We start from the raw sequence: 26,559 nt of genomic DNA, 5'->3' as shown, positions 1-26,559 counted from the left end.
ATTTATTTGACATATTGCATGTGTAACTGTTGTCCAGATGTGATGGTGATTTATGATGTTCATCTGCACTTTATCTCACCATTTTGCATTGGTAAGGTTTTACAGTGTATTTCAGATGCAGATGTGTTGTCTCTGTAGTTTCTGATGTGGTGCAGTCACTCCAGCTACACGCTGACAGAGAGCACTCAGACGTGGTGGGAGATCTGTCTGTCTGTCTGGACGGAATGACGGTGGACCCAGAAATGTTTGCCTCAGCAGAAGCCGACCACTACAGTGAGCAACCTGGATTTAAATTAAACCATTTCAGTTCATATTAACAGTGCAGATTACATGGTATGGCAGCAGATTTTAAATTTGTTTTTTGTTTTTATTAGGTACATCTAATGGAGAATCATTACAGCACAATGGAGATCCTGCCGTAAGGTAGATAATAAAGGCCTATTAGTGGCACATCATTTTATTCAGTCAAATATCTTGAAAGTAAGATATTTATTTGTTTAAAGTTGGAAAGAGATTGACTATTAATTTATTAATTTAATTTATTTCTTTGTCTTAATTGCAAGTATCAGAAATAACTGAAGGAAATAAGATTTCTAAAGTAAAATTGTGCATACTGCTTTAAAGCAAATGTGCATTTTGGTGCATGGAGTAAAATTATAAATATTTTGGATGAGGAGTTGTAAAATGCTCTACTTTAAATATTTCAAAACACTTTATAGGAAATAAAATGATACACTTTTAAGTTAATGAGGAGATTGATAAACTATTTGCAACTTAGTTTAATGCATGAAACCATGAAAATGTATTTTGTAATTGGGAGAGGGGCAGGTTTACACAACATTTCTCTTCTTCCTCCTCCTTTTTCACTCGTGTGTGTATATATGAAGAGTTGTAGGAGAATCTGTAAATTTATGTTAAATGGAGTGAATAAACTGGTTGATGGGCATCTCTAGATTTATTTGGTCTTACTTTGGTTCTGTTTTTTTTTTTTTTTTTTTTGGACAGGTCAAGTCGAGACAGCTCTCCAGCTGTGGACACTGATCACAGATCTTCTCCCAGCACCCGGAGGACAGTGAGCAGCAAAGGGTCTCCATCAGTGGGAGGACGGCCCGCCCGACCACCCAGACCCTCCAGGCCTCCTCCCCCAACGCCCCGCAGACCAACTTCTTCACCAGGTGGGACATGAACCCACCCCAGACTGTAGTTACACAATATAACAGGTTACCGATATTATCTACCCGCTCCATGAAACATAACCATAATGCTGACGCATGTTGATAGTCCAACATACTTTGGGGTTGTAAACCTTTCATAAAGAAGTGTGATTGTCATTGCATTTAATTAGTAATATGAACGACCAGGATACAAAAAAAAAATCATATCAGCAAAAACTGACTTGAGTTTCAAGACCTGCTGTGTGAACGTAGCCTTAAATCTCACCTGTGATTTGACATACTGTGTGGCTCTGGTTGTTTTATTAAGGTAAGTTTAGTTAGTTGTTTGCGTAATTGAATTTGTATTTTGAACACAATTTTGATGAGAATTTGACATGGGTTTAATTATATTAATGGAATATTTTAGATTGTAATCTAAATCTAGAATGTGGAAATTTAGCAGTTTTTGTTTTTAGATAAATATTTTGTCTAAAGCAGCGTTTCTCAACCTTTTTTGGGCCAGCGCTCCCCTGTCACTTACCGCCCCCCATCAAAGAATTTGTAGGTTCCTTTGCACTGAATATTATTTTATTATTAATACTACTATCACTGTTGTTGATGTTTAGATTTTTATGGTTGTTTCTGGCATTATGATCAAAAATAATTTCCCAGAAAACAAAAAAAGCCATGGGAATAGAAATTATTTTTATAGGCATCTAAGAAAAATGCAATAAATGGACATTCAACTTAAAATTGGTAGGCCTAACAGCAGCCAAACAGAGTAGAAAAAATATTCTTGTTCTGTGCCATTTTCTAGTTGTTAAATATTGCACAAAATGACCAGATAAAAGATGTACAACAATGCCAGTTTAAACTTTGATCTATTTGCAAAAAGAATGAGCTCTGCAACATTAAAAACATGGATAGAACTCCAACTATGTCAATCATAACTCTTCTTCTCTCCAATGTTTCTGAGTTTCTGGTGGTGCAGCTCTGTGCTGCCTCCAGGAAAATGGGACATCAGAGTATCATCCATGTGGCAGTAAATGCCACATGGCATTTACAAAAGCCCCCACTTTTGTAAAAATTTCCGCCAGCTCCCCCTGCCGTCCTCTGAACGCAGTATCGGTTCATTGAGAAACGCTGGTCTAAAGCAATTCTTATTTTATCAGTTTATTGCAATCTACAAGTGGCATGTTAAGTAGATGGCTGCCAAAAAATTTTAATTATCTCATCAAGCAAAATGGTAAATCTTGGCAATGTTAATTCTATATTTTCTGAAAGTCCAAATGTGAAAATTCAAAATGAGAAAAAGTAAATGTGACATTATTATAACTAGCAAAAATCTGCTATATTGTTTTGGCAGTAATTTCAATAATTGTTACAAATCTGTTATGCTTCATTGCACCACGCCTCGTTATAATCCTCTGATCTCATCGGTGCTTCCACAACCAGCCGGGTTGATGCGGGTCAAGCTTAACTTATCTGCATCAGATTCTGCTGATCAACGTAGTTTTCAGATTGGACAAACACAGGTGGACCATAAAGTAGCTCTGCTCTGCCAGTACCTCTGGCTCAGGTGCTGTGGTGGGAGAACTTTGACCTCTCCCCTTCAGCTGATCGTGTTCAGAACCCGTTTACATAACGCAGAGGAAGTTTGATTTAAAATGGGCTTTTACAAAGGCATATATTTGGGAACCTGTTTAAGGCAGTTTTAAAGGACCAAAGTTCAAATGTTTGCCATTCAACACAGTATGACATCCTGTCAACGTCAAACATTTACCATGAGGGTAACCTGGGAGTTGGGCCAAAACTCAGCAGTGTTTTTAACAAATGCTTTATCAGTTTAAACCATTTCTATCCGCTGAGACGGGGAAAAATACACATAAAATTTTGACTAGCATAGGCATCCTGGCATGACTGTAGCTGGACAACCTCATCACAACGTTACTGTCTTCAAACAGTTGAAACTACAACACTTCATCTGTCAGATGTGTATGGAAGAGGATTAGGGTCACTGGGGAAAAAAAATCTCACTTTAATCTCAGAATTCTGAGATTAAAATCAGAATTCTGACTTTTTTTCTCAGAATCCTGAGATTAAAGTCGGAACTTTTTATTTTTTTTCCCCAGTGGCCCTAATCCTCTTCCGCAGATGTGTTTGTTACAACCAAAACAAACGCATGAGTCTCGCACTAGTGCAGTACTTCTCAATTATTTTCTGTTACGCCCCCCCCTAGCAAGAAGAAAACTATTCGCGCCCCCCACTCCCCACCGTGACTATCCGTCTCTGCATAACATTTTATCCTTCTTAACATTAAAGAAAGACATATGGTCAAACTTACAAAGAATAACTTTATTAAATCGTGTTTTAAGTCTGCAACAGAAAAGATTTTAAGTGGCTCAATGCCTGAAATTAAAAATCAATAAATCCTTGTTTAAACTGTAAACTTGTTTGACCAACTAATTGCACCATTGCAAAATTAAATCAAATCAATAACTAATATTTAATTATAATAACTAATAAACTAAAAAAATAACTAATTTATATTCAGTTCAGCAACATTAACTCAGGAGCACAATATATAAAACACTTGAAACTACAAAACAAAAATGAATTAAACAATTTGTGCTCATTTTTTCTTTTTTTGATCAAAATGAGGAGGAAGTCAGGTTTAATGGCTACAATGAGCACGTTTTGCAGTGCACAGCTTTTCGAAGCNAAAAAAATAACTAATTTATATTCAGTTCAGCAACATTAACTCAGGAGCACAATATATAAAACACTTGAACCTACAAAACAAAAATGAATTAAACAATTTGTGCTCATTTTTTCTTTTTTGATCAAAATGAGGAGGAAGTCAGGTTTAATGGCTACAATGAGCACGTTTTGCAGTGCACAGCTTTTCGAAGAGAGGTTCGAAGCATGATAGTGCAACTCATCTCCTGCTCAATGTTTAGCTGGGACCTGTACTTGGTCTTCAGTGCAGCAACAGCAGAGAAGCCAATCTCACAAAGGTAAGATGTTGAAAAAGGAAGCAGAATGCTTATAGCTTTCTCCCCCAAGAGTGGATACTGCCTCTCTACACTCAGCCAGAATGCACTGAGTGTCTGTGATGTGAACCTCAGTCTCAATGTGGAGTCAGACGTCATGTCAATGAACTGCTCCTCTTCTGCAGAGCTGAAACCAGTTGGAGCGGGTGCACTGAAAGGGTCTCTCACCCAGTCATACTGGGAACTGTTTTCAGGGAAGTACTTTTTAAAGAATCCAATCAGTGAAGAAATATGCTGTTTAATGTGTGGAATCATTGAGATAGCATCATAGTCATTAGTGTCCACAAATTCATGCAGGTTCTCAAATGAATTGGTGTTTCCTTCATCAAGTTGCTTGCCCCACATTGCAAGCTTTTGGGTGAAAGAGCTAATCTTGTATGTGACCTGAGGGAGGTGTTTATCTTTCCCTTGAAGCTGTAGATTCAGTTCATTTGGCTTTCCAAATATGTCACTCGGGTAGGCCAGTTTTCCCAGGAAGTTCTCATCACAAAATTTTTTTTGCCACTTCATACTTGTGCTCCTGCTCCAAAAACACTATTTGCTCTCTGAGCTCAAAAACTCGGGACAAGACTTTTCCTCGTGACAACCACCTTGCTTCACTGTGATGGAGCACAGCTTGATGTTCAGCTCCCATCTCCTCACAGATGGCAGAGAAGACTCTTGTTTTTAGTGGTCTGGTCTTTATAAAATTGACTACACCTATGATGTCAGTCATAACCTCACTTAATTCAGGGGAAAGTTGCCTGGATGCAAGTGCTTCTCTGTATAATACAGTGTGTCCACTCAGCATGAGGTGAGGCCTGTCTTGATGAGTGCCCCAAGTCCTTTTCTCTTCCCTGCCATGGTTTGTGCACCATCACTGCAAACACCAATGCAGTTCTCCCACTTTAGCTCATTCTCAGTCAAAAAGGAGTCCAGAATTTTGAATAGCTCTTCAGCTGTGGCTCTGTCTCTGACATATTTACAAAAAAGTAGATCCTCACACAGGGAGTTTGACAAGTCAAAACGTACATAAGCAATAAACAGTCTTTGTTGCTGTCAGTTGCTTCATCAAATTGTAAGGCAAAACGTTTGTCTTTTCTACCAGCTGTTCTTGAAGATCGTTAGCAATGTCATCTATACGTCTGGCGACGGTGTCATTGGACAGAGGAATAGTTTTTAGTTTTGCTGCACTGGCGTTGTCCAACATGACAGAGACCATGTCTAATGCTGCAGGCAGCATCAGCTCCTCTGCTGTGGTGTGGGGCTTTTTGCACTGCACAATTTGGTACGCCACCTTATATGATTCTAACAGCGCTCGATAGTTTACTGAAGTAGCCTTCACAAAGCGGGATGACTGAATATTCAGAATATTCAGCACGTTTTCGCTGAAAAAACTCTAGCGGCTTATCAGCGTGATTGGAGTGTAACGTATTTAAGTGACGTGCTAATTTATCTGGCTTCATGCTGTCTGGTGCGAGCATTATTAGACACAGCAAACACACCGGTCTTTCCTCTTCTCCAACTGTAGTGACAGTGAAGCCAAGCGCTAAATACGCTTCGTCGTATTTCCTCGTCTTAGCTTTCAGGTGACTTTCTTTTTTCTCATTATCTTTGTCTCTCCCCGCTTTTCTTTTCATCCCTGTTAAAAACTTTTTCATGTTGGGGGTTATGTTGAATAACGGAGGCTCTATTGCCTCCTGTATTCAACAGAATAACGCAGTTGTCATAACGCAGTTATTCTGTTGACTCAACACTGCTAACCAAGGCAAACCTGTTGTCTTGTAAGTCGTAAAATGTTGCACTGTCGCAAACGTGACAGAAGTAACAATGACAGCGCCACTGCCGCCTACTGTAGTGGATGCGCAATTACGCTTTATACTGTACGGCCCCCCAAAAAAAGCCTGTTCCCCAGGGTCACATGCGCCCCCCCAGGTATCGCACCGCGCCCCCCAAGGGGGGCGCGCCCCACTATTTGAGAACCACTGCACTAGTGGGAGAAATGGCTCCTGGTCTTCCTTCAAAGACAAAAGATAAATCCTACAACTGCTAAACTCTTGAGGCCACTCCAATTCTCTTTGCATTTAATGAAAAAGAGAGTTGCGCTCGGTGTCTTCTTCTGATGTTTTCATGTCATTTCCTTCAGCGGTTCTTGGTGCAGCGTGTTAAGAGAGGAAAAATTCTTGAACTTTAAAAACCTTTTGACTCGTTAAATCCTTTCTTATGCCCGGGTTCAGAAAAATGCTGTTCGCAAAGACTGAGATCACACAGAGATAACAGCGTCACAATAATCAGCATTTATTCAAGACGGATGCATACTATCACCAGACAAGCACATCACATAACATCAGAAACTTCAGAGCTCAAACAACACATGAATTTACCTGAGAGAGAAAAAGACAAAAGATGGAAACGACAAACAAAAAGCAAAGACGTCTTTGGAGAAGTTGCAAGAGCAAAATCTAATTGCTCACAGAATCTCACAGATGAGTGTGAAAAGCTAGAACTTCTACTGTATTGTTTTCCCACACAGACAAAAGGCAATTCAAACGATCCTAGCAAACCATCTGCTGTAACTTAAAGGCAACATAAAGGTCAATAGGCCAGAATACATTACTGATTTCAAAACCACAATTTAGGCCATTTGAATCAAGACATGTTAAGTTTTAAAACTAGCTTATTTTAAATTTATTTTCTCAACAGTTCCCTCTTTTAATCTCTTAATAGAGATTACACTCTAAAATATACATTTAAAACATGCTATGCGATAGAATAAGCCTAAATTCAGAAACACCATATTATAGCTGAAACATTAAGCCCCTCTTTTGCATGCAACCTTCTACATAACATTTGTTGTTAAAATGTTGGCATATTCATTGCAAATAAAATCAGACCAAATCAGACAGCAAAATCATACAAAGGATTAAAATCCTAAAATAAATGTTCAAAATTATCTAGCCCATAGTCATATCTTACCAGAAAAATGATTTAAAAATGCATAAATTTATCAATGCTTAACAGAAACCTTACCACAAATCTTAATGTTATACTTAAAATGATATTTTAGAAAAGTCAATCAAGTATTCCTGATACAAATAGGATGTTGCATAAACATTTGTCCAAAATTATCCATGAAATAAATGAGCAAGTTAGATGCAATATACTGCATATATAAGACTTACAATCTATCAATAAACCTCCAGTTGAATAGTTTTGTACAATTTTTTTTTTCCACAATAATCATTTTGTGTCTCTGTGTTCCTTGATGCTCCTTGAAGTAAGATGAGTTCGTTGGCAAGTCGTAGGCAAAAGATGAAAACTTGGTAATAGGAAAAATAACAAAAATGATCCTCTCGTCTCCAGCAGCTCTTTTTCCTTATAGTTTTGAACTCGGGGTTGTCAACTGAGTAATGGATGCCCACAATTTGGTGAGTTTAACAAAGAGGCCGTTCCCTCTTTTCCAATTTGATGACATCAAAAGCATAATAGAATGAAAGAAATCCTGATTAACATCTAGGTGTGAGGTCGTCCTCCGGTCAGGGCTGAAGGTCCGCAATTACACCAGGTTGTGGTCCTTGGATGTTTGATGGGGGCATCAGCTGGTCACCATACTGGAACAGAGTCTGTCATCTATCTAGAGCTCTTTAATGTATTTTAAAATAAAATAAGTCATTCCTTCCAATTTGAATTATTTTATTTGCACTGATTTATTAATTAATACTCTAATTATTCCTTATTGTTTTAAGTCATATATTGTTCTTGTTATCAAATCTTATTTCAATAGTTATTTTATTGTCGGGAAGGAAGAGATTTTGTGGTAGCCCTTAGGTTTACTTATTTCTCTTTAAAACTTTATTCCTAATTATCATTTATTTCCTTATATTGACTCTTCCAGTAATTTTCCTTTTGTATTATAAATCGGTAAACTTAGCATTTTAAGAAGCTGCTCATTTAGAACTGCATTTTGTCAATCTTTTGACCCTCTTTTTATATATAAGCCCTACACGAGAAATGAATGTTTCCCATTATGCTGGACCCAAAAAGTAACTGTATTTTAGAAGCGGTTCCATAATTGCCAATTTGTAAATCTCCAATATAGACCAATTTAATTTGAATAATCATATTTTCTTGTCATTTTAAAACCTTAAAGAATGATCAGCCTGTTTTAAAAGAATAAAGTTAACCGTGTCACTAAATATCAAAAATGACTTATTTTATTCCAATCCAATTCCAATTAATTTTAAATCCCAAAATTTCAACCATTTTTACCTTTGATCCATTTATTCTTTTGAAAACCTATTTATAAAATATTTAATTGGATAATGAATTACCCTTTTTATAGTGTTTATCAATTATCAATGCATTTTCAGTTTTGGGGAGAAATTTGATACAGCTAAGTTTATTAAATGATGTAAATATTTAGTTTAGACCTTCCTGGATGTCTTAGTTAAACAACTTATTTTAAATCATATGAAGAGAGATGCAACAATCCAACGATCACCTTCCCTGTTTTAGGAAACCCTGTTTTGTATAAACTATTTGACAGGTAATATTAAATTCAGTGTATTCAATTTATAAATTTTAGTTATTCCATATCCAAATAGTTAGCTCATATTTAATGAATTTTGATTTAACTTCAATAACCTCTTTTTATGCCGAAAAGTAAAGAGATCCAAACTAAAAATGTGCTTATTAGATCAATTCCATTCATTTCCCCCTGTTTCTATAACAGAACATATGTTCTGTCATAGAATATAATAAAAATCCCATACAACTCATTGAGATGAAATCTGCTAGCACCGCCAACTTTAGCATCATATAACGCAGCTGGATGCAATTCAAACATGGTGTCCCAGATGCTGTTACAATCTGCACACCTCAATCAAAAAGTTTTATATTTGATAAAATTTTGAAATTAACACAGAACTTGGTACCAGTAGCTCAGTATGCTCTATAGACACTCATCAATCCACTTTAGCACCTTAATTTTAAATTTCATTTAAATTTAAATTTAGTTTCCACTGAATGGTAGCCACTGTAATATGAGCCAAATAAAATTTAGATCATCTTCCTTAGTAGTTGAAGCGTAGCACACAATGCATTTCAGGTATGGTTAAGAAAAAATATGTAATTCTAATAATTAAAGTTAGAATGGTTATTCCCCATTCTTCTCGGGCTGAAAGGGGAAAAAAATAAAAATTATGTGTGACAGAGTGAATCATGGAGGAAGTTGAGGCATTTCCGAGAAATGCAGAAAGCTATACCACATGTCTTGCAATCATAAAACTTTTGAGATGGTTTACCAAAGATCAGAATGTCAAGCGAGAAGAATATGAGGCAGTCAACCCAGTAAATGTAGTATGTCCTGTGATAAATCAGCTTAGAAAAAAAATAAAAAGCAGGCATCCTACTCAATACGAGATAAATTTTGAAAAAAAAAAAAGTGAAATATTAGCAATTTAAACCGGGGACTGGCAGTGGTTTGCAACTTGGAGGCCAAAACACGCCAAAGGAGGGGTCAGAGGACTGAGGTCACATGCCGAGAGGTGGAGAATCCAGGACTACCAGGCAACCAGACAAACGGGAGATCTGCTGAGCTGCAGCTTGACATCTTAACTTGCCCATCGTGAACTGTGCAGAGTCCATAGTGTAAAAACACCCGGAACAGACCAAACATCCTTAGAGCACAGGGGATGCAATGTCCCCTTCTTGAACTGAGGTCAGCTCTTGATGACAGCAGTGTTTGTGGGGGAGAAAATGCAGAACAAAGGAGGGTTTCCACCCAACGTACTCCATCCCCCGTCAGGATGTCTTTGATCCTTGAAGTGCGACCTCCTGCCGAATCCAGCTGTAGCATGCTTCATCAATAACAGTCAGAGAGCACATCCATCCCTGGGTCCTGTAAGCATCAGCGTGACCCAAGTAACATGAAATAGCAGGTATTCTTCACCGACCTCAGTTAAAATATAGGAGGTGTTGACCCTTCCAATTGTCAGTCCGGCACAGTTCGTAGTTGCAGCACTGTGGGCAGCTATGTCTTGGCTTAAAGCAACAGCAGACACCCGAAGCCAGATGCCAAGCGACACCATCATCTCACACCTTCCAGCATGGTGCCAAGCCTCAGAAACCCACCCCCGAGACCGACTTCAACCTCCAAGAGCAGAACTGCCAGAGAAAAATGATACAAGTTAACTAAAAAATTCAACAAAAGTCTATGCCAACTTTGCTCACTCAAATGAATTTTCACTTCTCTGTGTTATGTTAAGTCTCCACAGAGCACTCCGCCATTCCTCTCGCTTCACAACCCAAACTCTGTACAGACAAGAAAAATAGAATTAAGCAAGACGTTTCACAACCAAATGTGGCAGAACTAATGAAGTAAGGTCACTTACTGTTTGAATCAATAAATGTCAGTACCTCGATGACATTCACTCTGCTTGTGCCAGATATCAACTACAAATTTTAAAATCACAAACTCATTAAAGAACTAGAACAAAATCTAGAATGTCCTAGTACCAACACTTTTAAAAGTTGATTCAATTGCACTTTGTCAAATAATTATGAATTTCATATTGTTCTACTAAATACCAAACATCCTTGTCATTGTCCCATGCTTCAAGACAAAGTCCTATTTCAAAATTTAGATTAAAACAAAACCATTACTGTAATATTGAGATCTTCAAAACAGCTTCTATTTCATGTTTAAAACGTCAGAAGTTATTCACATTTTATTTGAATTTCATAGCAGTTTTAACCAAAATTTTCCTCAAAATTAACAATTTACACCCAACTGTATATAATTAAAAATCAGCAGTGATGCAGAAATCAATCAACAATTTTAAATGTAAATAAACATGGCATAGATGTTTGAAACCATTCAATTTTAGATTACTAATTTAAATTTAGTAAGAGCTTCTCTCTCACAGACACCATATTTTAGTCGAGCAGGAAGGCAATGTAAGGGCTTTCCACCTAAATAAATCCATAATTCACTATTGTTGAATGAAAAAAATCTAAATTATTGATTAACAAATTTACAATTAACCGTATCTACAAATTGACCAGGAATTGGTGTCTATTTCTCCTTCTCCCCCTGTTGATATAATAAAATTATCATTTTGAAAACAATTTGGAATCTGTTACTGTTATATATAATAATTTGCTGAAAAACTAAAATATTGTAACATGTTCCACCATTTATCCAAATCATCCATCCAATATTCAAAATAGACTGAGATGTTTCAAATTTCAAAGTTCTATCAGTAATAACTTATCTTTATAATATCCCCCTGTGTTTTTCTTAATTCCAAAAGAAAAACAATTTAGAGCTGGAAAACCAAAATAAGAGAACTTTCCCCATTGTGCTAAAATTTCAACACGTCCAATTAGTTACTACTGAGCAAGGCATCCATGTGCCAAATAAACCAACAGTTAATTCAGTTAGTGTGTTAGTATAAAATAAAAACAAATAATAAAATACCAAAGTGGATGAGACAGTCTCTTAATCACTAATTCTATCTGCTGCAAGCCAAGGCCTCTGTTGTGTGCATTAATCCTATGGCACAAGCAGATGACTCTGCTTCAAATCAGATTGTGATACCAAAATATGCAATCATTATCACCGTAAAATTGTCGGTAAAGCAGTAGTAAAAGTAAATGTATGAAACAAAACCTTCACTGTCCCTAAATGGTTTAAAATAAGAAAAATATCACACAGCTACTCTCTAAAGTGATGTCATATTTACAGAGCGCTTCCTGAAAACCCATCAAAGGCCATTTGCATACAAATCCACTCAGTTCGCACTCAAGCAGACTCATTAACACCCCATTGTAAGATGCAGGATGTTACCCCAGATCAAGCTGACCAAACAAAGTGAGGTGTGATACTCCCCCAACACACTCGTAAGAACAGGAAGACGACACTATTCTGAGTATTTGAAGGCATCTTTACATTAGTTGACCTATAATGTAAGAAATATACCTTCCAATTCTCCAGAAACATTGGGCAAACACATTAAGTAGTGTAATTCACCTACAGCAACTGAAAAGATCCCCATGGTTCACCTGTAATTTTCCGTCACACTCCAACATGTGAAATAAAGAAATTTTTACCATAAAGTTAGAACTTTCCAATTTGTACTGATTCCATTTACCACATATTTCCCCAAATTTCAAACCAAAAATCATCCTGTAGAAAGTTTTAAATACAATTGTCATAAGACCATGCCTTATTTCATGATAAGCATGAGTTATAAAACGGCTACCATTAATCAGACCCTTCGTTGGAATCTCCTATAAACCGTTCATGTGGTCATGTAATATGAAAAGCACAAATCATGAATCCTGTAATGTCCAAGTTGGAGATCCTCCTACAAGAAACAAATTCAGTCATTAGTTTTTTAACACATCATATCCTACATTCACAGTGTAAAAAAACACTGTCAAACAGAAAAACCATCCATATGTTCTCGTTTTTGTTCCCTTGTTCCAATCAGTGAGGGTGTTCCATCCTGTGTCAGGAAACCTAGGAATTGAAGTGATTGTAAATGTTACAATATTATAAAAAAACAAGCAATGACATCATTCCAGTGCTCCAGCCTGGAACTGACACCTTACATGTCCCCTGCTGAGAAAATAAAAATCTTTATAAATCTCAGTTTGTACTTTCCATTTCAACATAAAACACAGTTCTAAAAGAAATTCACATCAAAATCCAAGAATCCTGAAAGAGTGAGCTGCAAATGTCAGTGTTAACAGAACTGAAGAACTCCCAAAATGCAAATGGAATGGTCACTCAGTCTCCCCGCTGTGAAACAAAAGACTGCAAGATCTGTAAAAGAAATCTATGTCCCACAGAAACCATGTGCTCCAATAGGCCATATGTTAACATAAATTTAGCAACATAACATAGAGCAAAAACATTTAATAACATTTCATAAAATATTCTCATTCACCATCCATGGAATCAGTGCAGCATTCAGAGGTTGTGGTGCTGGTGAGTTTAACAACACACCTTCTTCCGCAGGTGCTGGCAGTTAATGGGGACATTGTTTGATCCAATGTTCCAGTTCACCACAAAAACGGCAAGGGTAGCGATGCATACTGCTCCTTCTGCCCCTCAGTGAAAAAATAAAAACCTTCACATCCAGCCGCAATCAAAAACAATTCACAGTAAACACACAAAAAGGTTAGTGAGACGCACAAAGACACAAAAACGGTAAACTCATTCAGACGAAAGAAATCCCTATGGACACCGGTGTCATAAAATAACAAACGTGTGGGCCTCACTCTTGTCCCTTCGTAACGCTAGTCGTCACAGGTGGATTTCACACCCAAAATTGTTCCAGTCGAGTGCAGAACTCGAGGGGGACCAACCCTTCAATTTAACGTACTCTTCGAACCACAACCCCAAACATAACGAAGCAGTACAACCTGTGCCAAATCCGAACAACACTCGGCCAAATCCGAATAACATGTCCCTTTAGAGTGGATCAAACTCTCAGGCTGATACAAGCTTGTTCCTACAATAACGCACCACTCACCATGGTAAAAATAAAAGTCCTATATGCTAAGATCCAAAAAAGAAAAAGCACACAATCGTTTCTCTGCAATGAAACCAAAGATCCGGTCGAAGCCACAAACCAGCGCGTCAAAGAGAAATCAAACTCGCATCAGGAGACGCACCTGTATCGTGGACAAAACAGAGCTCAAAGTCGCTCACTGCGGTCCCAGCGTCAATCGCACAGCACTTGTTCAGAATCGGGCGAGTCCCTAATTGTTAAGAGAGGAAAAATTCTTGAACTTTAAAAACCTTTTGTCTCGTTAAATCCTCTCTTATGCCCGGGTTCAGAAAAATGCTGTGCGCAAAGACTGAGATCACACAGAGATAACAGCGTCACAATAATCAGCATTTATTCAAGACAGATGCATACCATCACCAGAAAAGCACATCACATAACATCAGAAACCTCAGAGCACAAACGACGCATGAATTTACCTGAGAGAAAAAGACAAAAGATGGAAAAGACGAATGCAAAGCAAAGACGTCTTTGGAGAAGTTGCAAGAGCAAAATCTAATTTGTTACTTCTGTGTAGAAAGTTTTATAGTGAAGGCGTATTCTTATCTTTAATTTATTCAAATAAGGCGCATCTTTCCTCATCCAACCAGGAGCTAGCTCTGACCCTTTGTCTGAAGCCAGAAACTCCTGCCGTGTTTACGGCTTTTCACAGATGAGTGTGAAAAGCTAGAACTTCTACTGTATTGTTTTCCCACACAGACAAAAGGCAATTCAAATGATCCTAGCAAACCGTCTGCTGTAACTTACAGGTAACATAAAGATCAGTAGGCCAGAATACATTATTGACTTTAAAACCACAATTTAGGCAATTTGTATCAAGACATGTTAAGTTTTAAAACTAGCTTATTTTAAATTTATTTTCTCAACAAGCGCCACCACAGGCAAGAGGGGGAACAGCTTGTTTAAGCAGTTTGGATCATTTGACTGAGTGCAGTGAAAGCAAACCGCACCATATGAAAATGAAACAAATGTTAGAGTCTTTTGGACTATTGGATGCAAAAACAGCCTTAGTTATGCTTGGGCTTGGCTCCAGCTCCCCACGTTGATGGATCCTGATTTCTGCAGACAATGACTGCACCACAACAGCTGCCATTTTGGAGGTGCTTTTGTCACTTTATAGCAGTGCTTCCCAAACTTTTTCTCCTGGGCCCCCCCAGTGGTTTCCAAACATATTCTATGCCCCCCCTGTGGATTCCCTGGGCGGGAAGGGTAGTGAGGAAGATTCTTAGAGACTCACTGTTATACCTTTTTTTTTAATAAAGGTTTTGTTGGCTCTAGTGGCCTTTATTTGAATGTAGGTAGACAGGAAAGAGGGTAATGAGAGAGGGGGAATACATGCGGCAAATGTTACCAGGCCGGGAATCGAACCTGCGACCACCGCCACGAGGACTAAGGCCTCAATACATGGGTCGTGCCACAGCCACAGCACCCCCCAACTCACTGTTATACTTTAAAGGTACAGACTGCAACTCGCTAGTGGAAATGTTCAGATCATGGTGTTGAGTCCGGTTAGAACTCCAAAGAAAGGCAGAGTGGCACTCCAGTGGGTTTAACTTGCACTTGCTATTTATTTCTTAATTTGATGTAACTGTGTGGTTCTAGAAAAGATAAATAATACAGCATCAGTGTCTGAATAATGCCTAAATAAAATGACTGAAGTTATATCACACTTAGTAAATAACTGCAATATTAAGGTTACAAACATCCATTTTTAAATAAATACACGACACAAAAAACCCACACTGTGTAGCTCTTAAAGTGCACACGTGAACAAAGCATGCTATCAATTAAGGGTAAAAACTTAAATACTCTGCTAAATAAACAATGTCCTTAACTTCTAACATTACTTGCATTTCCACACACACGCATCAAAGGAAAGAGACAACAAACTGCAAACAGCAAGTTAAATGAATTCGAACAGCTTCTTTCCCTTTTCTCCCTTTTTTCGTCTGCATGCTGCTCACCGGTGCTCTAAGCTCCGCCCCTGTTATTTATTTATTTTTGTTATTCATCCATACCGCTTCCCCCCCTGCCCCCTGCAATGGCACGGCGCCCCCCTAGGGGGCGCGCCCCACAGTTTGGGAACCTCTGCTCAATAGTAACATTTTTTTTTTTTTTTTTTTTTTTTTTTTTTGTTTGTTTTTGTTTTGTTCTTTTTCCCCCTCAGCATCTTCTACCAATGTCATGGCTCCCACAGAGGCTATCCAGGGCCAGGCAGCCTCTGATACACCGGTGCGGACCCCGGGGCCCTCATCTGCTCCGGACTCGAGCCCATTGACGTCCTCAAATAGGAGCTCCATGCCCGCCTCCACAGCCGGAGGCACAGCGACCAGACAGCCGACCACGCCTTCTCTCCCTCCCAGAACACCATACGCCAACGTTGGACCATTGCCCCCTGGGTCGGTTCTTATGTTGCAGTCTGCGCCGCACGAAAAAGCTGTATCAGCAGAAAATACAGGAAGAGAAGTTAATGAGTCATTCAGTGAGACAGCTTTAGGAAATGGTGCTGTATTTTTTTTTTTAGCCAAACAAACCAGTAATCTAGATCAATTTAGGGCATAAATATTAATTTCTGAAACCATTGGATGTTTTCTTAAGGCTGTTGTAATGTAGTTGTTTTTCAGGAAGAAAAGCTTAAACTTTTAGCATAGGTTTGCCACACACGAATTATGGGAAATGTGTGCCTTTTTAAATGCTGTCTTGTATGTGTGATTTATTTATTTTTTCACTTTTGTCCTATAGATGGGAGCAGAGAGTGGATCAGAATGGCCGGTTGTATTACGTGGATCACATTGAAAAGAGAACAACATGGGAACGTCCTGAGCCGCTCCCCCCTGGGTACAACTTCTTTTCTCATGACTGATGGCTTTAAATATGGATATACCAGTATTGCAGTAATTACAGTTCTTATTTTTAATATCTCTACAAAGTCAGCTTGCATAGGTTCACAGTTGAGGGAAAAGTTTCTTCATGTTGTTCTGGTGATTTCCATGAACTTGCCTCTTCCTATTTCTCCATATAACGATTATTTTATTATTTTATTATTTTCTCAAGTGTTGCAGAAATTAATGTTTCCCTTTTGCATGTCTAAAGGTGGGAGCGTCGTTTTGATCAGATGGGCCGTGTCTACTTTGTTGATCACATCACCCGAACTACCACATGGCAGCGGCCCACGGTGGAGACGGTGCGTAACTATGAACAGTGGCAACACCAGCAGAGCCAGCTGCAGGGCGCCATGCAGCAGTTCAACCAGAGGTTCATCTATGGGGTAAGACTTCCTCCTTAACCTGAGATGGGCAAGTGAGGGAATGTGGAGTTTCGCTTTTTAAAAAAAAACAAAACCTCAAAAGCGGAAGAAAAGTATTTTTTCCCCCGCCGAGCTTTGTTTTTTAAAAACGTTGTTAAATGGTTAATAGAGGAACCATGTTGTCAGGAGTTTCAGAAAGAAAAAATGTCTTTAAGACATTACACTGGTATCATGAGCTTTGTGTAGTGTGAACCTAGTGAAATCTGTTATGAATAAATTTTCTAAGTAATATCCATATCTAAAATATATCTGAATACACAAACTGTGAATTCAGACAACTTGTGACTTAAAAAAAGGAAGAAAGTGCAGCAAAGATATTCAGCGTCTGTGATTCTGTGGTCTTAAGGCAGCATTTCATTTAATAAACATTTGATCTGGAAATCTCTACACAACCTCAAAACCACTTCCTCAACCACTTTTACTTCACCAATACAATGAAGCAACTTAAATGACATAAATATATTTCCACATGTTGTCATGCTTCTCTGTTCTTTGTCTGATGTGGAAAAAAAAAAAAGATTTCTGGGCAAGATTTTGATCCAGCGCTTAATAATTGTACATAAATTTGTGTCACAGAATCAAACGGAACCCTGGAAAGTCTTGTGCTTCATTACAATTTTATCCAGTTTTAGTAAAATTCAGTTTTTTGTTTTTTTTTGTCAACATTTGTCCTTGAAGGTTCAAGACCAGGCGGCAGCTTCTCAGAATAAAGAGTTTGATCCTCTCGGCCCTCTGCCTGCTGGATGGGGTAAGCTCTTTAAAGGCGCCACAGCCCTTCAATGGATCAGGCACATGAACATTGACCCATCATAACAGGTTTTAAAGTTAAATTCAGTATACAGCCCAGATCCTTTTAGGAAAGTCAAGATGGGTTTATTTGAAAAACATCATTCATGCTCTGAGTGATTCAAAGAACTTTGATGGAAAACGAAAGAACAGATATTAAGAAGGGCTGGTCAGAAATATTTAGTTAGACGTCTGAAGCTGAGCCCAGAAAGTTTAATTTGTTTCTATATGTACATATAAAAAAACTAACTCATGCAAAATTATACAGAAATATAGTAATCACATAGAAATGTGGCTTAAAAAGATGGGCTGAGACCATACGAGGACTTTCGGAAGCAAATGGAGTAGATGGTTGCGTCAGAGCCTCTCTCCCAACTTAATATCAAAAACTCTCGTTCAAAACTCATTAATATGCTCAGTGTCTCAACAAAATAACTTATGAACTGGAGGAGAAACATGTTGAGCCATAAAAAAATCAATAAAGATGCCCAAAACTCAGGATAAAAGCATCCCGGTTGCTAAAGCTGTAACACGTGTTCAAATCAAGCTAGCGACAACGTGGCTAGTGTGGGAGCTGAGAGCACTGGAACGAACATGGACTCGGAGGGATTACTGCATGGCTATTGAAGATTTGAAGACTGTCATGAAGGGGGATAATGCAAAGCTACAACAAAACATCGACCATCTGGGACATGAGATCAACGGTAAGCTGCACAGTATTGCCACTGAGGTGCAGAGCTTGGCAGAGCGGGTTGACGAGGCGGAAGCCCGCGTTCATCAAGTGGAGAACTGGAAATGGGAAGCGACCGAAGCGCTGTGCTTCTGCATTGAGCAACAGAGAAAAACACAGCTTAAAGTGCTTGATTTAGAGTCCCGATCCAGAAGAAACAACGTACGTGTCTTTGGGGTGCCAGAAGGTCAGGAGGGGAACTCCACCACATAATATATTGAGACGCTTCTGAGTAGGGTTGCCACCCGTCCCTTAAAATATGGAATCGTCCCGTATTTGGCTGTTAAATGTTGTGTCTCGTATTGAACTGATACGGGACGCGGGTTGTTCCGTATTCTATAACTGTCCGATAGACACGCCTATCACACACATCAACACTAAGTGTAACAATTATGACCAAAATAAAACACAGGAAATATTAAGGTCAACTAAATTGTCGTGGCGGAATGTAGAAAGGACTCCAAAGTAAGCTACGGACCGATGCTGTTGTCACGGTTGCCTAGAGATGGACACTAAGCAGTCACTGTGAGATGCTGTCAACCCGGGTCTTAAAACGTCCTCGACCCAATTCTCCACCGTCCTTGGAAGTAAAACCTCTCACAAAGATACAGACGTGCGAGGGAAGACGCAAATCCTAGGCTGAATGTCGGTAAGTATGAACACAGGCAATTAAAAAAAAAAAATGTGTCCATCATGGTGCACATGGTGCAGTGTGCTGCTGTATGAATGGATCAGGACAGGAACTGCAGAACCTACAGAACTTGACATCGTCTCTTCATCCTTCAATCATCTCCTGAGGCTGATATGGTACAGAACATTTTGCTACGAGTAAGCTTCTTATTGTGCTTTTACTGGTTTGATTATTTGCTTATTTAATGTATAATATCAGCCAAAATAATACAAGTGGTCATTTAAGGAACAAATCATACAAATAGATTAACACTAAATACATAAATATTTCCTACTTTAAAAGGTTTGTTAGGGCTTTCTGTGGGTTTTATTTTGAAATGTTGATATATTTTTGAATATACATTCATTTAATGTATTAATGTCAGACCTGGACTTGCCGCCCAGGGGCGGTTCTAGATGGGGGCCAACGGCGTTCCAAAGAAGTTACTCAGTGGTGGATCACTTTTTTTTTATTTTTTTTTTTTTAACCTTCATAATTTTACTTTAACAACAAATTAAAAATTATAGTGCTGCACTGTATAGGATCATACTTTCCATCTGACGGGGATCTGTAACCAAGATCTCTGGAGACACAAGTGGCTCTTTGGCTCACTAATATCAAATGATGAAATATTGCTCTGTTTCTTCTTTTTTTGTTTCTTTCTCTTTCAAGTGTTGCCATGAAAAAAACACTGACTATCCTGGCCGGTGTGGTAAATTTGGTCCAGCCTCCAAACCTAACTACTTATTTCTATAAATATTTTAGTAATATTCTTTACAGTACCATAATGTTCACATAGCTTTTATACTTTTGGCTTTCTGAGGATACATTTTGAATATTAAATCAGGTGTTATGATCAGTTACTCAATACTTGAGTGGTTTATCAAATACTTTTTACACTTGCTTAATTAAACATGTTTAAGGTATGCTACTCTGATTGGAGTACAATTTTGGGGTACTCTAGCCAACTATGCATGAACGATTGCTCTATGGATCACTTTTTAAAGACAAAAACACCGCCATAAAATAATTTTATCACTGCATTGGACATCCCATCCCATGAGAGTAGGACGACGAGCCGTGGTGGGCGTCCCTCATTTTAATTTCTGAAAGGTGGCAACCCTACTTCTGAGAAGCCAGCAACAACTACCGGAGGACCTTGACTTGAAAATACAGCGCGCACATCGCACTCTGGCAAGTAAACCACTACCCGACTCACCACTGAGGGCTTTTCTCAACTTTTTGGAATTTTCTACAAAAGAAAAGATCTTAAGAGAAGTGTGGAAAAAAGGCAAGATCCAGGTGGGCTCTTCAAATATACACTTTCGATCACGATTATGTGGGCTCCCTGACAAAAAATTTGTTTGGGGCCCCCCTGCACAGCTGCTGTTACATTTTTTTGAGTCTATTTGACCCATCACAATTTTAAAGGCTTGCATCTGCCTTGCTTTCTTTGGTTCAATACTGATGATATTTACTGCTAATATTATGTACTTATTTACATTATTACATTATTTTCTTATTTACATTATTTTACTGATAAAATTTACTGCTCATGAATTTAACATCCAACAGTCCACATCCAGTATGCAAGTAGGTTGCTTAAATTTTTTTCTATTAGTTTTGGATACTGAAATGTCTCCCCAAAAGCAATGTGCAACTACACATAAAGCAATCCAGACTTCTCAAAAATGCTATGTAGTTGCATTTTATTCAAGCTGCAGTACATAGCTTTAATAAAAAATGTTTTCTCCATATTTGTTAAAGCTGTCACGATGTCATAGCAGTTTATTATGAGACAAATAATCTGACAACAATCGATCTCCTCCATCTCCTTCCTGAATTATTACTGGTTAAGGTAATGCACCGTTCTGACCAAAACAACCTATCAGAACTAGTAAGATGCTCTTAGCACTGTGAATTAGCCTCATTCACTCACTGCTAAATTTGCTAGTGGTGGAGAAACAACTTATCATAACAAGAAACCGTTTATCTGCCGTCATTGGTAGCTATGCTAACTAAACTGAGCATTCACAGTTTGAATCTGCACAGCTCTGTGCTATGCTAACTGCAGTACGGCACAAATCGAGGGGGAGGAAGGATGAGCAGCACCACATGAGATTGTGATTGACAGCACTAAAACTCTCCTGCCACTGACTGGTTGTTTCTAGCACTGGGAGAAGGCAGAGGAAATGGCTTTTTCACAGATTACCTCTCATATCATACTGTCACAACATAATGACAGTTTTTAAAAAAAATTTGAAAAAAACATTGATAAAAAAGTGACATACTGCAGCTTTAATTTCACTCAGAAGAGAACGGGTCAGGAAGGACGTGGGTTAGAGCTGCTGCTGACTGACTCATTTGAGTGGTAAAAGGTACAAGGAACAAGTTAAATATATGAATATGTTGGTAATTTTTTTCCTTAATTTATTAAATGCTAGTGAAAAGGAGGCAAACAGTAGTTTGTAGCTAAGCTAACTATGCTAAATGTTTGATAATCTCACACAGTCTACTCGCCTCTCATGGAGAAAAACTGGGTTAGAAATTAACACTCTTGCCTTTTTCTCTCTCCTCATTTGTTTGAAAACCTGATTTTCTAACTTTTCTTAGCAGCATAGTAACTGCCACAATCGTTTGTCTTCCACTGTCTGCAGCTGAACAGCGTCACGGTGAAGCGCTCAAAACGGGAACGAACCATTTAATGCAGATAGGGGGGTTCAGGGCAAATATGGATGTGTGTCTTTTGATCTGGGAGTGGGAACATTAAATTTTTACTGCTAAAAACAAACTTTGAAAATGCAATATGATTAATTTTGTAATCGACAGGGCCCAGATTTTATTTAATTTTTTTTTATTTCTATGAACAAAAATAATTTGTGGAGGGCCCACTGTTGGTCAGGGCCCCTAGAATTATCACTTTTTCCTTCTATACCGCGCCTCCAATTATGCACCCGAGATGGTAAAAAAACGCAGAGAATATATCGCTATCAAGAAAGAGCTCAAGGAAAAGAAGTCAGAAAGACAACAAAATTACAGTTCCAGTACAGCCATCCATTACACAACAACATGAGGGGGGGGGAGTGGGAGAGAGGGGGATAGTTCGCTGAGGCCTCGCAGCCCGACGGGCGCCGCCTTGCAGAGGAAATGGGAAAAATAAGAAAAACATCAGGTGAGGAGAGGAAACAAAACAGCTCTGCTCTTTGCAGGGCAGCGTTTGAGATGAAGAAAAAGAAAACCTCGGCACATATAGACAAAACAAGCCGGGTATGAGGAGGAGGTGTGACGTGCATATGGGTCTCATGTGAGTTATGTGTGTGTCAGACAATGAACCCGTGATTGTGAGTATGATGTCGGAGTTCACCACCAGCTCATCAGTTCAGGGCCCACAGATGGTCTCGGGAGGGGCAGCAGAACAGAACCTTCTTTAGACATAACAACCAGGGGAGGATAGCTGGCTAGCCAAGGCCAGCCCGGGGAGCCAGATTCCGATAGCAGAAATTTGTTTAGGTCAAGCTGACATCAGTTTACCGCCTTCCTTGAAAGTCTCGCTGGTGCTTCTCAATGGCAAATCCAAACAGCCAAATTTAGGGTCTCTCGCCTGATCCAAGTGAACAACGTTCTCCAAGGTCACACCATATCCATTCTGAGTCCGAGATCCGCTGTCCGGCCATGGTCCTGTTCCAGGATCGCACCCAGTCTGCAGCTCAGCTCCCGTATCATCTCAGTTTGAGTGTTGCTCGCTCTGCAGATCCCATCAACCATACCCGGCAGCCTTGAAGTGGTCAAAATGGACGCCGGCATCTTCCGAAATTTCCGATAAGCCAGGTAGCCACCAACTCCAATAAGCAGAAAACCTGTTATAAATCCAATCATGTACACATCTTCAACATCCTTGACTGACAGCGTCGTCAGACACACGGTCTTCCACTTCCATCCAGAATCCATCGTGTATTTCTAGAACTGCTCAACTTAAAAAAATAAAAAGGTTAAAATACAAGGAATTGGAAAACACATTGAGAAAATTAGAATTAAAACAGCAAATGACTGATGGAGAATTATCAGAACAAATAACGAAAACTAAAAACGATATAAATGAAGAATGATACTTGAGGAACTTGAGAAAAAATTACGATTCTCCAAACAAACATTTTACGAACCAGGCCCAAAAGCTACATGAATCTTAGCTAGACAACTTCGTAAACACCAATTGGACATTCGATCACCAAAATTAGAGAATCCTTAACTGGTAATTTAACCTACGACATGGAGAAAATACATAAGACCTTTGAAAATTACTTTAAAACACTATACTCTGCCTGAGAACCAGTTAACATAACTGCTACTGACAATTATTTGGCAGCTTTGGACGAGGGCTGTTGTAAACGAATATTTTAGTAATCACGTAGTCTATCGATTTTTCTTACAATTAATCGAGTAATTGGATAAAAAAAATTATAAAATAAAATATTGGTAAATCTTCCATAACACCGGTGTTACTATCAGATATCAATATCAGTCCAATTTTTAATTTTTGAGCATCCCTAGCGGTTAGTTTAGAAAACTAACCTGTAACAATAATAGCTCACTTTCTAAGTTAACCTGAAGAAAAGTTGTACAGAGATCTGAAATTATATCCAATTTAATAATAGTCAGGTTCACAAATACGCTTATAAAAAATGTCTATACTCCAGCTTTTAGTTTATGTATTCATCTTCAGTGAGTTTAATAGATGAACTCTTACCTTGCCCCATACCCGTCAAGCTTTGGGTTTGAGAATATGGGAAATGTCACCTGGATTTAGTGGCTTGGAGGCAGGTGAGCGAACGAACGTAAGATGGGGGTGGAGAGGAGGAAATGGACCAGGGGACAGACGAATGTAGGTCCGGGAACCAGTAGACCAGGGGACGAAGGTAAGAACAGAGGGTGAGAACAATACGGGATATTTACGGCACCTTCATTCGTCACACTCAGAAACTCATCGACCAGCCACAATGACTTCCGCCACTCGTTTGTTGAGACCGGGGTGATATGAAATTTATTGTGCAGTTCGTCCGTATAGCTACACTTGCACTGTGACCATCAGCTACTCAGCTGCCCGCCGTGTTCAGTCTATCCGCTCACCTATATAAATACTCCTTAGTGCTCTTCCCGCCATTCGCTCTGAACCAGCAGCGCCCAGAGGAGAGAGGCTGCCGTACTCGAGGCATCGCGCCATTCATTTTAAGGATGTTTATTGGTCCCCCAAAAACAATGAAAACCCAGGCATTATCACCAATGAATAAAATCCCCACGGGCCGAACTTGAAGATTGGACGTTATTCCGCTAACACTTAGCTTTCGTCAACAACTCAGAGGCGGAATTCAGAGCTCCGTGCACCGCAAATAATGTTCCAGCCAGAACACTCTGCACTAACTAATAAAACATAAATTGACGAAGCTTCGAGACAGGGAAATTTTCCTCGAGGAATTTTAATAATCAAGGTACTCAAATTACTCGAATAGTTTTAGCCCGACTTTGGACCTACCTTCACTTGGACTGATCCAAGTGAAGGTATCTGCTCCCATTACCCAGAAAAAATTGGATACGGTTATTGGACATTTGAAAAGTAATAAGTGCCCAGGTAGTGATGGGTTTCCAAATGAATGAATGGTACAAGATGTTCAGGGAGGAGCTTTCCCCTGTCCTGCTTGAGTACTTTAACTGGACTTTGAGTAGGACAGAGAAACCACCATCTTGGATAGAGGCTGTAATATCTGTCCTCCCTAAAGAAGGGAAAATGGTTGGATACTGTGAATCATATCGCCCAATCTCAATTCTGAATGTTGTTTATACATTTTTTTACATCAATAATCTCTCGGAGAATGGAGTATTACTTGTTAGATCTAATACATGAAGACCAGACAGGATTCATCAAAGGCCAACAAACTCATGACAGCATAAGATGAACATTACATATGTTAGCTCAAGCCAAAAAGCAGGATCTCGGCGTGACATTAGTTAACCTAGACGCAGAAAAAACTTTTGATTGGGTCAACTGGACTTTTCTGTGCAAGGCACTAGAGTGTCTGGGCTTTAATAATCAGTTTATTAGTTGTTTGCGGTTACTTTATGATGAAAAATGGGCCAGGGTAAAAAATCAATGGGCACCTAACGAATGGCTTCCAACTATAGAGAGGAACCCACCAGGGATGTTGCCTAAGTCCATCACTTTTTGCAATATTCATTGAACCCTTGGCACAGGCTATTAGAGAGGATGATGGGATAAAGGGTGTTAGTTTTGCAAATATAAAACACAAAATTGGCCTCTTTGGAGATGGCGTAGTCACATACCTCCAAAATCCAAATATAACGCTCCCAAAACTTATGGTCAACTGTCAGGCTGAAGTCTAAACATCACAAAAACACAAGTTCTCACACTTTAACTACTCCCCTAGTAAATTTATAAGAAAGACCTATGGACTTAAGTGGGATGCCAAAAAGCTATAAAATACTTAAGAGTATTTATTTCCCGAGATTTGGATGAGTTATTTAGTTTGAGCTTTGGTAATCTTACTGAAACCATGCAAAAAGACTTGACAGTCTGGGCAAGATTGTTGTTGGATTTCACAGCTAGAATGGAAATGGTGAGGATGAATCTGCTTTCTTGATTTTATATCTTTTCATGTCATTGCCTATTAGAATATCTAACACACGGTTCCATGCCTGGGAATCTCAAGATTTATTTGGTCCGGGACCAAACCAAGGATAAAATTTAAAACACTCCAAATTAATAGAGACCAGGGCGGTCTGGCCCTTCCAAATTTGAGGGAATTCCATTTATGGTTGTCTGGTGCTCCCTGGAAATGGAGACTGGATGGAAACAGATTGAACTTTGGCAGGGTGGGGTCCAACCCCAAACACGCCTGGGAGGTAGTTATGGACAAAAATGGGAATAGTATATTTGAAGACACATCGTCAATCTGGAAGGAAGTGATTGATGAGTACAAATTGGCAGATTTCACTGCACTCCTGATGTGGCCCTCCCGTAACTCAAACTTTCGGCCAGGAGAGTTGGACTCTTTAGGCTGGAAAGATGGAGGACTTGTAGCTTTGTGCCAGGTAACGCCTTTAAAACATTTGAGCAACTGAAAATTGATTAATCTTGAGAACAGAGGTTTATTTAAATATTTTCAGATAAGACATTGCTACAATACCGAAATGAAAAAAGGTGTTCCTCCAGAAAGTAACATTGTACAAATTCTTATACTCTCATGTAAAACATTTTCCAAACTATATAAGGAGTTGCAGAAACATAATGGA

At 38.9% G+C, this 26,559-nt stretch overlaps 1 protein-coding gene across 1 annotated transcript in view; it reads left to right on the top strand.

Annotated features, from left to right (window-relative positions):
* Positions 1-26,559, top strand: part of LOC103156105 (E3 ubiquitin-protein ligase Itchy-like) — a 54,486-nt gene that overhangs the window by 15,031 nt on the left and 12,896 nt on the right. Inside the window, exons 5-11 of the mRNA XM_007578028.2 lie at positions 139-273; positions 375-423; positions 1,006-1,175; positions 15,932-16,163; positions 16,507-16,602; positions 16,858-17,032; positions 17,750-17,819. Of these exons, the coding sequence (XP_007578090.1) occupies positions 139-273; positions 375-423; positions 1,006-1,175; positions 15,932-16,163; positions 16,507-16,602; positions 16,858-17,032; positions 17,750-17,819 (927 nt within the window). The remainder of the gene's footprint in view (positions 1-138; positions 274-374; positions 424-1,005; positions 1,176-15,931; positions 16,164-16,506; positions 16,603-16,857; positions 17,033-17,749; positions 17,820-26,559) is intronic.

The sequence above is a fragment of the Poecilia formosa genome, unplaced genomic scaffold, assembly GCF_000485575.1.
Source record: "Poecilia formosa unplaced genomic scaffold, Poecilia_formosa-5.1.2 Scaffold464, whole genome shotgun sequence".
In the NCBI taxonomy this organism is placed as follows: Eukaryota; Metazoa; Chordata; class Actinopteri; order Cyprinodontiformes; family Poeciliidae; genus Poecilia; species Poecilia formosa.
This window is presented reverse-complemented; position numbering and strand designations above follow the sequence as displayed.